The sequence below is a fragment of the Humulus lupulus genome, chromosome 5 (genome assembly GCF_963169125.1).
Source record: "Humulus lupulus chromosome 5, drHumLupu1.1, whole genome shotgun sequence".
In the NCBI taxonomy this organism is placed as follows: Eukaryota; Viridiplantae; Streptophyta; class Magnoliopsida; order Rosales; family Cannabaceae; genus Humulus; species Humulus lupulus.
Genome location: NC_084797.1, coordinates 8,994,872 through 9,008,258, shown reverse-complemented (window position 1 = coordinate 9,008,258; position 13,387 = coordinate 8,994,872). Strand labels below are relative to the sequence as shown.

General features: G+C 33.5%; 2 protein-coding genes and 1 long non-coding RNA gene across 3 annotated transcripts; all 3 read left to right on the top strand.

Annotated features, from left to right (window-relative positions):
• Positions 1-3,255: 3,255 nt before the first annotated feature.
• LOC133778809 (auxin response factor 16-like) lies at positions 3,256-4,543 on the top strand. The gene is made up of 2 exons (XM_062218832.1): positions 3,256-4,179; positions 4,289-4,543. Exons 1-2 carry the CDS (start codon positions 3,256-3,258, stop codon positions 4,541-4,543), a joined length of 1,179 nt encoding a protein of 392 aa, XP_062074816.1.
• Positions 4,544-5,489: 946 nt separating this feature from the next.
• On the top strand, positions 5,490-6,882 carry LOC133780251 (uncharacterized). The gene is made up of 3 exons (XR_009869187.1): positions 5,490-5,753; positions 5,865-5,959; positions 6,670-6,882. It is a non-coding gene; the product is annotated as an uncharacterized LOC133780251 (long non-coding RNA).
• Positions 6,883-8,651: 1,769 nt separating this feature from the next.
• On the top strand, positions 8,652-12,109 carry LOC133778808 (auxin response factor 16-like). Its single transcript, XM_062218831.1, has 3 exons — positions 8,652-8,742; positions 10,691-11,715; positions 11,837-12,109. The coding sequence occupies exons 1-3, from the start codon at positions 8,652-8,654 to the stop codon at positions 12,107-12,109; spliced, it is 1,389 nt and encodes a 462-aa protein (XP_062074815.1).
• Positions 12,110-13,387: the final 1,278 nt, after the last annotated feature.

Below are 13,387 nucleotides of genomic sequence, written 5' to 3'. Positions count from 1 at the left end.
GAAGAGGTGATATCATTGGACAAGATTGGTACTGAGGATAATCAAGCTGATATATGGACTAAGGTGCTATATATGAACAACTTTAAGCATGCTTAAACTTGCTCAACCTTGGTAACTAATGTTGGAACTCTAGGATCATTATCTCTACAAGTGAGATTCTATTATTACAACTAGGTTGTGATTTGAAGAAACTAGGTAAAATTTGTAGAAGTAATTCCTTCAACTCCCAACTAATTCTATTAGTGAGCTGTTAGGATCCCAATTGTTACAACAACCCCATTGACCTAAGTGTTAAATCAGTCATTGGTCTATAAAACGACTACTTCACCCCACTTATTATAAAAACACACTAGATCAAAAAGAGAGAGTTAGTGTGGAGATCAAGATTGAGTATAGAGAGAGTGTGTGAGAGCTTGGTTTTGGGAACTATATTGTTCTGGGATTGAGAGGAAAATACCTATGAGATATTTAGAGTGGTCGGTCCAAGATTGTTCCAAGAAGCTCGATAGAAGATTTGTACTCATTTCGTTGATCGGATAAAGAAGAGATAATAGTTCCTAAAACTGGATTAGGTTTAAGATCACATTGATCTTGTTCTGAGCCAGTATATACTTGTGTCGATTTATGTTTTTAGCTTCATATTAGGTTCACTCAGATTCACATGAGGTTCTTTAACTAGGAAATTTATCTTTATTTCCTATAGTAGATTTTAACTAACATCTACCATATAGTTTATATTCAAAGAGAGCTCTTTGCAAAACTTATCAAATTCAAAGGCATTTGGTAGACAGTAGTGGACTAAGAAAGCAGCAAGGCCATATACATTTTTGTTTTCCATTTCCATTTTATTTTAATTTTTTAAGGAGTTTTTTTCTTTTTCATTTAAGAGCATACAACATATATATCAAATAATAAAACCAGAACAGAGACATTTTAACTATAACTTTGTAATAATTAATAAGACTATATAATAATGTTCATCATACAAGATTGATCTTCATATAAAATGCTCATAGCAATGCATCACAACTCAATTCTTATTTCGTATGTAAAAACTAGTCTCTACTTATTAATTAAAAGATTAAATAATTATTCGTAAATGAGAATAACTTGACCAAACGTAAAGAACTAAAAACGACAACCCTAAATACTCAAACGACAAAGAAGAAGTACATAACATTATATGATAAAAGAAAGAAAAAACTGAAAAACAATGAAAGAAAGAACGTTTCCAAGATCAAAAAAGAAAAAAAAAAAACGACAGTCATGACCGTGATGGAAATGGAATGAAAGGATGTCGTTCATCATCTTGACGATAGACGGTGGTGGTGATGATTCGTCGAGCAAGATCAACACAAAACACGACGACATCTTCCGCTTTGAGGACGCGACCATCCACTAACTTGGACCAGTTATCGCCGAACAGCACTTCACCGTCGGCTCTCAGCTTCAGCTTCGTCTCCATCTCATAATTAAAATAAGATATTATTTTAGATATTTTATAATAATAATTATTTAAAAATAATAAAATTATATATTTTATAACTTAAATAAAATTTAATTAAATTTAAACTTAATATTATATTAAATATATAATACATAATTTTTTAGTTGTAACTAAATTAAAAAACTATAAAAAACATAAATTTAAACAAAAATAAATTAAAATAAGATATTTTATGATAAATTAAATAATTAAAACATGTTTATTTAGAAATAATAAAGGTATACATATTATTTTTTTTTATTAAATAAAATTGTGTGATACTTTATTTTTTATCAAGTGATTAGAATTCTTTTTATTTATCAAATTCACCAAATGACATTGTGATACTACACTATGACTTTTTCTATTTTTATTTTATTTCCATTATTAATTTCATTTTAAATATTACTGTATTTTATATACATGTCACGTAGTCATGTAAATATATATTTATACATTGTGTTTAGATGTCATATAAGTAGAATTTATTGATATCAATATTTATATCAAAATTACAGACAATGTTTACAACTTTAAACTAAGCAAACATGCATCTCTTATTTGTGTTTTCCCACATGAACAATTTTAATTTTCATCCTCGTCTATGGGAAGGCAAAGAATTCGTACGGGTATTTATTTGTTAAAAAATTAAAATTTTAAAATAAAAATAGTTAATAATATAAAAATATAAATATTAAACTATATTTATAATATAAAATACTAAATATTATCACATATAAAATTTACAAATCTTTAAAAAATTACTAATAAACTACAACAAAAACATATATAATACATAAAATTAATTAAATGCGTGTTACTGTTGGAACAGTGAGTGTCATCCTCATCTGTACACCATTTAATATTTTGGGACGAAAAATTATTCTCAACTCCGTTCCCCATTTGAAAATAAAGAATGGCGAGTCCCCATAAAAATTTTTTTGCATCCCTAGTCTCAAATATACATTCTTCTTTATGATTTTGCTTTCTTACCATTATTTTCATTACTTTTACTTTTTCTCATCATTATTTATACTATTATATATGTTAAATACAACGTTAAATATGATTTATCTTCAAAAAAATGTTCATAGGTATGCATCACCACTATCAATTCCTATTTTGCATGTAAAAACTAGTCTATTACAAATTAACAGATTAAATAATAAATTTGTAAATATATGTAATTATAATCTGTCTTGCAAGTATACATATATTATATAAGGGTCATTTATAACTTATTTTTTTAAAAGTGATTTTGCACGATTCTATATTTAATATTTTTTTACAAAATAATTTCTCATAATTTAGACAGCTAACTCGAAAAATTCAAATAGTCGGTCAAAAATTTTAAACAACTAATCAAAAAATTTATATATATATATATTCTTTAGAAATAAAAAAAGTTTATTTTATAAATAAAATATAATATGAGCATACGCGGCCTCTAATTTAAAACTATATATATAAATATTATAATTTTATATTAATTTTTTAAAGTCTGAAGCAGATTTTATGTTAAATATATATTAAAAAATATCAAAATTTTTAAAAACAACTTATTAAAATTTGAAGTCAAGATGTTTTTTTTTTAACCGACTTCATTTGAATTTAATATAATGATCTCAAACACTACATATTATATATAAGTAGAAGAACTCTGTAGGGTTTGGTTTCTCTACTACTGTTCTTGTGCATATTATTCCTTCTCAGTTTCGATTTTTGGACTTGTTTCTCTGTGTAACCAAAACAAGAGCAAGAAGAAGAAGATGAACGAACCTGGTGAAGCAGGAGAGAGGAGGAACGTGGTAGATCCCCTGCTATGGCACGCCTGCGCCGGACGTCTGGTTCACGTTCCTCCGGTCAATGCGAATGTGTTTTACTTCCCTCAGGGCCACGTCGAGCACGCCGGAGCCAACGCCGATTACACAGCCGCATATAGAGTTCCGCCGAACATTCACTGCCGAGTCACGGCCGTGGAGTTCAACGTGGAATTAGATAGCGATGAGGTTTTCACCAGGATTAGTCTCGTCCCGTTGCCGATTGAAGCCTATATCGAGGCCATCAACCGCGACTGCGTCGACGACGTTCTGGGCGGGATTGTGAACTTAGAGAGACCGCAGTTTTTTTCTAAGGTGCTTACACAATCCGACGCTCACAATGGCGGTGGTTTCTCAGTTCCGAAGAAACTGGCGGAGACTATTTTTCCGGCATTAGATTACAATGATGATCCGCCGGTTCAGACTCTTCGAGCCAGGGATGTTCAGGGCAGGATTTGGAGGTTTCGGCATGTGTATAGGGGGAGGCCTCTTCGGCATTTGTTGACTACAGGCTGGAGTAAATTCGTTAACGCCAAGAAACTGGTAGCCGGAGACTCGATCGTGTTCTCGAAGGCTGACAATGGCGAGGTCTCTGTCGGAATCAGGCGAGTGAAGAGGGAAAGTAGGGTAGGAAGAAAGAGGGCTGAGAGTGCTATTGAAGCTGTAAATAATGGTACCACAGAGTTCTGCGTTGAGGCCACGGCGGTGTATGCGGCGGTGATGAGGAAGAGTCAGTTGGGCCCTGGGGCAAGATTTAAGATGGCTTTCGAGAGTGAGGATTCCTCTCGGGTGAGCTGGTTCATGGGATCCATTAACTCTGATGTAGATGATCAACCAAGCCGCTGGCTTGATTCTCTGTGGCGCCTTCTACAGGTATTATTATTCAATTTGTTTTTGTTAATTATATAACTCTACACGCATGCATTGATTGTACAAAATAATCCTATAGACTCGTTTGTTAAAATTATGTAACTGTACGTAGGTGACATGGGATGGAGGAGATATCAAATTTGTGAGGTGCATCAACCCATGGTTGGTCCGAGTGGTGAGCACACATACCATCCAAAACAAGGACCGTGACCGTGACGGTGGCCGTGGCCGTGGCCGTGGCCGTGACCGTGACGGCACACATGCAGCCAAGCAATTGGAGAAGTCCACCAATACTGAAAACAACAACAACCAGATACTTCACTTATTTGGTGTACGCATAGACACTGGACAAAAAAGCTGTCTCTAATGCATTTCAGTAAGACACAGAAAGAAACAAAATGACAATAGGGTTAGGTTACTATTAGTTACTTTTATTTATGCATTTTTTTTAAATGTTTTCCTTTAATTCTTGTGGTTAAGTCTTGAACCGTACGTCCTCCTTTAATTATGAAGAAATATTTTATTTTTAAATTCCATTTAATAATTTATTATTTCTAGATATAATATAACACAGATAATTTATTTACTTGAATACTTTTATAAATTTATTAAGTGAAAGTAGTTCGCATTAATTAACACTATTAGACTAATTTATAAAAATTATTAAACACTTTGAGATAACACAACAAAAATTCGCATTGGTGGAGTGAAATAACTAGTCATTTTCTTTAAGAGAATTAAGGAAAACCAGATATGAATCGGACAACTTTCAGAAATTACTATAGGAATATTATCAATATATATATATTTACAAAAACAAAGTATGAAAGAAAGAACGTCCCAAAATCCAAGCTCCGAGCTCAAGATTCAAACAAAAAAAAAAAAAGAAAGAAAGAAAGAATTGAAGCTCCAAGATTCAACAAACCAAGAAAACGACATAATTAGCAGAATGATGATTCATGACCATGAAATTTACATAATAATAGAACTTTATTAAATATCAAAATATTGTATCAAATACATATTAATAGAAAATATGGCATGGGTACCCATTGTTTAAAACATAAAACATAATTTTAAACTAAGGAAAATCGTTTACAAAACTAAATGCGGAAAAACATGATTTAAAATAAATAACTTCATCGACACTGTAACGCCCTGGTTACCCCAGGACAGTTACTGTGAACGTTGAACCGTGAATTTAACTCTCTACCCGAGTTCTTTGGTTAAAAATGTGCTTCTAGGTGTTATTAATAGGTTAAGGTGTAAAACCAATTATTAAACACTTTCCGGCGAACCCAGACCTCCGTTTGGTGAGTGGGTGGTACCGTTGGAACCAGTGTGAAGGGAGGAACGTCGCCCACTAAGTCATTTCAGTCAACTCACTGTTTTTCTCTGGCGAAATTTTGGGTATCTCCGCCCCTTCGGAGGCATTTTCCGGCGACATCGGAGGTCAGTTGAGCAAAGGGGCTGTACTTCCGTGATGTACTACTCGAGAGGATCGTTTTGATATATGTTATGCATATATTCGTCGACGTTCCCGGTACCGCTATCAACTGCTAGTGTGCACTGCTTGGGTGAGGTTTCGGAACTTGAATTTTTAAATATGGTCATATTATATGTCGTTGGACACGATTTTGAATAAGGAATCCAATAATGATAACCATTTGCTCATTTGATACTCGTAGGAAAATCGTGATATATAGATCCAATTTAATTCGCTCTAGGATAATCGTTAAGCTTGGGAGTGTCCCTTGGGGCTCGGACTGAACATTCTTAAGAGGTAGGGACTCAACTTGACTATTGGACTTGTTGTACTCTTATTGAATTGCATTAACATATTCCAATTTTGATATTTATAAAGTGTTTGAAAAATGGAAAACTTAATCTGCATATTTTCTGTTATGTTCTGAGGGCACGGAGTGCCAAATATATTATTTTGCTCACTTAATTATGCAGGTTATGATTTTTGGGTTTTATACAAATGCAGCTGTTATGCTGCCCAATTTTCTAAAATAAAAAGGGAACATGTTTATTTCTTTTCATGTTTACCTGCATTTGGTTATATCGATGAGAGCCATAGTGATCATGATTTGTGCATGTTGTTGTTTCACGACCTATTCTCTGTGTCATCATAGGTAGATCATGTGTCCACTCACCTGTAGGTGTAAAGACCTAGCATCTGTATACAAGAAGTGTTCTGAGCCTCCCCATTGTGGTGGTTATCAGGTCCGGCTACCCGGTTTAGGATGTCGGATTTTCTATGGTGGGTAACGGGAACTAGGGGTCTAGTGGACTGGGTGATGTGCACTGGTAGCTACGCTCTTATGATTACTTATGGTTTCTCTCTATTTTGGTTTATACATGATGATGTATGTTTTGTTTTAAAAAGCTAACCATGTAGGGGTTTTTATTGAACTTTTGAGTCCTATGTTCTTAGTTGCTTTCCTACTGGGCTTTATAAGCTCACCCCCTATATCTCTCCCATTCCAGGATCCTAGTGACGCAAAACGTGGATAAGGTGAATTATCGCTGAAGCTAATGTGTTTAGCTCCCTAGTCCTATCTTTTGAGCATTTTGTATTTAATTTGGAACCTATCGGTCTGTATATCTAAGTTAGCTATGTAATAGTTAGACATGAGGAATGGTGGATGCTAAGTATTATTATGGTGTTTTATGACTTATTAAATTTAACTATTTGGTGACTACATAACTGTGGGGATATTATTGTTCTATGTATTAAGATAAATGATCCTACTTTTATCCGTGATATTTTCATATATAATTATAGGAGTTATTCCGTTGTCCTGACTTATAATTATAGTAATATTTAAAATAAATTAAAGGATCATTTATAAAGACTATTTTCCACCAAGGGTCAAAGTTTGACCTTTGACCACCCAAGTTATGGATATTACAACTCTGCCACAGCCTAGGGCTCGGGTTGTGACACAATGAGTGTCCTAAAAACTCCATAAATATTTTTAAAGACTTGCATTTATGTGCGTGTCCTAAAAAAGTATTCCGTAAATAGTATTTTGTAGTAGTGCCCATTGACCTAAGTGTTAAATCAATCATTGGTCTATAAAACGACTACTTCACTCCACTTATTATAAAAACACACTAGATCAAAAAGAGAGTTAGTGTGGAGATCAAGATTGAGTATTGAGAGAAAGTGTGTGAGAGCTTGGTTTTGGGAACTATATTGTTCTGGGTTTGAGAGGAAAATACCTGTGAGATATTTAGAGTGGTCGGTCTAAGATTGTTCCAAGAAGCTCGATAAAAGCTTTGTACTCATTTCGTTGATCGAATAAAGAAGAGATAGTGGTTCCTAAAACTGGATTAAGTTTAAGATCACATTGATCTTGTTCTAAGCCAGTATATACTTGTGCCGATTTATGTTTTTAGTTTTCAAACTATTTGATAATTAATCATATTGATTTGTGTTTTTAGCTTTATATTAATTAGGTTCACAAGATTCATCCGAGGTTCTTTAACTAGGAAATTTATCTTTATTTCCTAGAGTAGATTTTAACTAACATCTACCATATAGTTTATATTAAAAAAAGAGCTCTTTGCAAAACTTATCAAATTCAAAGACACTTGGTAGACAGCAGTGGACTAAGAAAGCAGCAAGGCCATATACATTTTTGTTTTCCATTTTCATTTTATTTTAATTTTTTGAGTTTTTTTCTTTTTCATTTAAGAGCATACAAGATATATCAAATAATAAAACCAGAACAGAAACATTTTAACCATAACTTTGTAATAATTAATAAGACTATATAATAATGTTCATCATACAAGATTGATCTTCATATAAAATGCTCATAGCAATGCATCACAACTCAATTCTTATTTCGTATGTAAAAACTAGTCTCTACTTATTATTAATTAAAAGATTAAATAATTATTCGTAATTGAGAATAACTTGACCAAACTACTAAAAACGACAGCCCTAAATACTCAAACGACAAAGAAGAAGTACATAACATTATATGATCAAAGAAAGAAAAAACTGAAAAACAATGAAAGAAAGAACGTTTCTAAGATCAAAAAAGGAAAAAAAAACAAGTTGCAAGATTCAATATATCCAAGCCTAAAAAACGACAGTCATGACCGTGATGGAAATAGAATGAAAGGATGTCGTTCATCATCTTGTCGATACACGGTGGTGGTGATGATTCGTCGAGCAAGATCAACACAAAACACGACGACATCTTCGGCTTTGAGGACGCGACCATCCACCAACTTGGACCAGTTATCGCCGAACAGCACTTCACCGTCGGCTCTCAGCTTCAGCTTCGTCTCCATCTCGATGTGCCGATACGTCTGGTCCCACACTCGAACCACAAAATTGTCACGATTCAAATCTCCCGGCTCTGTTATTGCTTCTGCTACCTCGGTCGGCAACTGTATCTGATGACGAAGACGACTGCTCATATCTGCCTCGGTCAGTTTCTTCACACACAGAAATGGCTGCTGCTGCTCTTGATCAGAACGATCACCATGATGATGATGATGATCTTGTGGGTGTTTTTGGGGCAGGGGTGGAATCACAGTGCGGTTGTCCTCGCCGGCGCCGTCTCATCGGAGTACGGTGATATCGATGGTGTCATCATATAATTTCAAGAGAAGAACGTCTCCGACTCTGATGCCGCGATCTCTGACGAACGAGCTCCATTGGGCTCCTTCGATCTTGACACGGCCGAAGTTGCAGAACACCAGACTAACGGCACGGCCTTCACCCACACCCATCAATCTGTCACTGATGAAAATACTCCGTCTTTGAAGAATAATCGTACGAGTTTCGAGGGTCGCTGCTAGTGGATTCGGGAGAATCAGAGTGTTGATGTCCCTCACTACACTTCCGAACAATGATTTCCCCATTCTCTCGAAAGATAGGAAAAGAAAATGGAGTCTCTAATGATTGAGAGATATTAAGAGTGGTATTTAAATATTCTTATATTTATATTTAAAGTTAGATAGATTTAAACTTAAATAAATAACTAAATCAATTAAAATAAGATATTTTTTTTTAGATATTTTATAATAATAATTATTTAAAAATATTAAAATTATATATTTTATAACTTAAATAAAATTTAATTAAATTTAAACTTAATATTATATTAAATATATAATATATAATTTGTTAGTTGTAACTACTAAATTCAAAAACTATAACAAACATAAATTTAAACAAAAATAAATTAAAATAAAATATTTTTAAGATATTTTATGATAATTTAAATAATTAAAACATATTTATTTAGAAATAATAAATGTATACATATCATTTTTTTTATCTTATAAATTTGTGTGATACTTTGTTTTTTATCAAGTGATTAGAGTTCTTTTTATTTATCAAATTCACACATTGTGATATACATTAGAAACTAAAAATAATTAATGCATGCATACTATTGTCTACACTATAGCTTTTTCTATTCTTATTTTATTTCTATTATTAATTTCATTTTAAATATTATTGTATTTTATATACATGTCACGTAATCATGTAAATATATATTTATATGTTGTGTTTATATGTCATATAAGTAGACTTTATTGATATAAATATTTATATCAAAATTACAGACAATATTTACAACTTTAAACTAAGCAAACTTACATCTCTTATTTGTGTTTTCCCACATGAACAATTTTAATTTTCATCCTTGTCTATGGGAAGGCAAAGAATTCGCACTGGTATTTATTTGTTAAAAAATTAAAATTTTAAAATAAAAATAGTTAATAATATAAAAATAAAAATATTAAACTATATTTATAATATAAAATACTAAATATTATCATATATAAAATTTACAAATCTTTAAAAATTTACTAATAAACTACAACAAAAACATATATAATACATAAAAATAATTAAAAGCTTAGTGTCATCTTCATTCGTAGACGAAAAATTATTCTCAACTCCATTCCCACAAAAAAAAATGGCGAGTTCCCATAAAAATTCCTATTATAAATTAACAGATTAAATAATGAATTTGTAAATATATGTAATTGTAATCTCTCATGCAAGTATACATATATTATATAAGGGTCATTAATAACTTATTTATTAAAGTGATTTTATACTTGATCCTATTTTTAATATTTTTTTGTAAAAATATTTCTCATAATTTAGACAGTTAGTCAAAAATTTAAACAGAAAATTAATCAAAAATTTTAGACAAATTATAAAAAAATTTATATATATATTCTTTAGAAATAAAAAAAAGTATTTTTTTTTTATAAATAAAATATAATATGAGCATTTTATATTAATTTTTTAAAGTCTGAAGCAGATTTTCAGTTAAATATATATTAAAAAAATATCAAAATTTTTAAAAACAACTTATTAAAATTTGAAGTCAAGATATTTTTTTTTAACCGACTTCATTTGAATTTAATATAATGATCTCAAACTCTACATATTATCTATAAGTAGAAGAACTCTCTAGGGTTTGGTTTCTCTACTACTGTTCTTGCGCATATTATTCCTTCTCAGTTTCGATTTTTGGACTTGTTTCTCTGTGTAACCAAAACAAGAGCAAGAAGAAGAAGATGAACGAGCCTGGTGAAGCAGGAGAGAGGAGGAACGTGGTAGATCCCCTGCTATGGCACGCCTGCGCCGGACGACTGGTTCACGTTCCTCCGGTCAATGCGAATGTGTTTTACTTCCCTCAGGGCCACGTCGAGCACGCCGGAGCCAACGCCGATTACTTAGCCGCATATAGAGTTCCGCCGAACATTCACTGCCGAGTCACGGCCGTGGAGTTCAACGTGGAATTAGATAGCGATGAGGTTTTCACCAGGATTAGTCTCGTCCCGTTGCCGATTGAAGCCTATATCGAGGCCATCAACCGCGACTGGGTCGACGACGTTCTGGGCGGGATTGTGAACTTAGAGAGACCGCAGTTTTTTTCTAAGGTGCTTACACAATCCGACGCTCACAATGGCGGTGGTTTCTCAGTTCCGAAGAAACTGGCGGAGACTATTTTTCCGGCATTGGATTACAATGATGATCCGCCGGTTCAGACTCTTCGAGCCAGGGATGTTCAGGGCAGGATTTGGAGGTTTCGGCATGTGTATAGGGGGAGGCCTCTTCGGCATTTGTTGACTACAGGTTGGAGTAAATTCGTTAACGCCAAGAAACTGGTAGCCGGAGACTCGATCGTGTTCTCGAAGGCTGACAATGGCGAGGTCTCTGTCGGAATCAGGCGAGTGAAGAGGGAAAGTAGGGTAGGAAGAAAGAGGGCTGAAAGTGCTATTGAAGCTGTAAATCTTGCGGTGCAAGTGAAGCCATTCCAAGTGAGTTACTACCCAAATAATGGTACCACAGAGTTCTGCGTTGAGGCCACGGCGGTGTATGCGGCGGTGATGAGGAAGAGTCAGTTGGGCCCTGGGGCAAGATTTAAGATGGCTTTCGAGAGTGAGGATTCCTCTCGGGTGAGCTGGTTCATGGGATCCATTAACTCTAATGTAGATGATCAACCAAGCCGCTGGCTTGATTCTCTGTGGCGCCTTCTACAGGTATTATTATTCAATTTGTTTTTGTTGATTATATATATATATATATAACTCTACACGCATGCATTGATTGTACAAAATAATCCTATAGACTCGTTTGTTAAAATTATGTAACTGTACGTAGGTGACATGGGATGGAGGAGATATCAAATTTGTGAGGGGCATCAACCCATGGTTGGTCCGAGTGGTGAGCACACATACCATCCAAAACAATGACCGTGACCGTGACCGTGACCGTGACCGTGACCGTGGCCGTGGCCGTGACCGTGACCGTGACCGTGACGGCACACATGCAGCCAAGCAATTGGAGAAGTCCACCAATACTGAAAACAACAACAACCAGATACTTCACTTATTTGGTGTACGCATAGACACTGGACAAAAGAGCTGTCTCTAATGCATTTCATTACTATTAGTTACTTTTATATTTTGCCTTTTTTTTTCCTTTAATTCTTGTGGTTAGGTCTTGAACCGTACGTCCTCCTTTAATTATGAAGAAATATTTTATTTTTAAATTCCATTTAATAATTTATTATTTCTAGATATAATATAACACAGATAATTTATTTACTTGAATACTTTTATAAATTTATCAAGTGAAAGTAGTTCGCATTAATTAACACTATTAGACTAATTTATAAAAATTATTAAACACTTTGAGATAACACAACAAAAATTCGTATTGGTGGAGTGAAATAACGAGTCATTTTCTTTAAGAGAATTAAGGAAAACCAGATATGAATCGGACAACTTTCAGAAATTACTATAGGAATATTATCAATATATATATATTTACAAAAACAAAGTATGAAAGAAAGAACGTCCCAAAATCCAAGCTCCGAGCTCAAGATTCAAACAAAAAAAAAAGAAAGAAAGAAAGAAAGAATTGAAGCTCCAAGATTCAACAAACCAAGAAAACGACATAATTAGCAGAATGATGATTCATGACCATGAAATTTACATAATAATAGAACTTTATTAAATATCAAAATATTGTATCAAATACATATTAATAGAAAATATGGCATGGGTACCCATTGTTTAAAACATAAAACATAATTTTAAACTAAGGAAAATCGTTTACAAAACTAAATGCGGAAAAACATGATTTAAAATAAATAACTTCATCGACACTGTAACGCCCTGGTTACCCCAGGACAGATACTGTGAACGTTGAACCGTGAATTTAACTCGCTACCCGAGTTCTTTGGTTAAAAACGTGCTTCTAGGTGTTATTAACAGGTTAAGGTGTAAAACCAATTAAAATGGAAGGATATATTTTATTTAAAACTTAAAATTTGTTCATGGGCCCATAAAAGCGTCTACAAGTTATTTACAATCCAAAATGTTAATTACAGTTTGAAATTTACAACCCGCCAACCTAAGCGGCAAAAATAGGGTAACCCCCTAGTTCCTCAGAGAACTCCTTGGCCGTGGCAGCCAAGCGGCTGCATATGTACACATCGCCACATAAGCTCTCCACTCAAAGTTGGGTGAGCTTTTCTTTCCCTTTACCTGCACCATATATCACTCATGAGCCAAAGCCCAGGAAGAAAACACAATACAACTTGTATAAAATATTAAACAATGATCATAATAATCATCCATGACTTATAGTCCTAATCTGATAAGTGACAGATGTAAAAGTCACTAACTTGGGATCCGCACCCTATCA

Excerpts from the sequence above, each read along its gene's own strand:
- LOC133778809 (XM_062218832.1), top strand. The coding sequence starts at position 3,256 with ATGAACGAACCTGGTGAAGCAGGAGAGAGGAGGAACGTGGTAGATCCC. Across the intron at positions 4,180-4,288 it reads CTCTGTGGCGCCTTCTACAG|GTGACATGGGATGGAGGAGA; the intron begins GTATTATTATTC and ends AACTGTACGTAG.
- LOC133778808 (XM_062218831.1), top strand. The coding sequence starts at position 8,652 with ATGGCTGCTGCTGCTCTTGATCAGAACGATCACCATGATGATGATGAT. Across the intron at positions 8,743-10,690 it reads AGGGGTGGAATCACAGTGCG|TTTCGATTTTTGGACTTGTT; the intron begins GTTGTCCTCGCC and ends ATTCCTTCTCAG. Across the intron at positions 11,716-11,836 it reads CTCTGTGGCGCCTTCTACAG|GTGACATGGGATGGAGGAGA; the intron begins GTATTATTATTC and ends AACTGTACGTAG.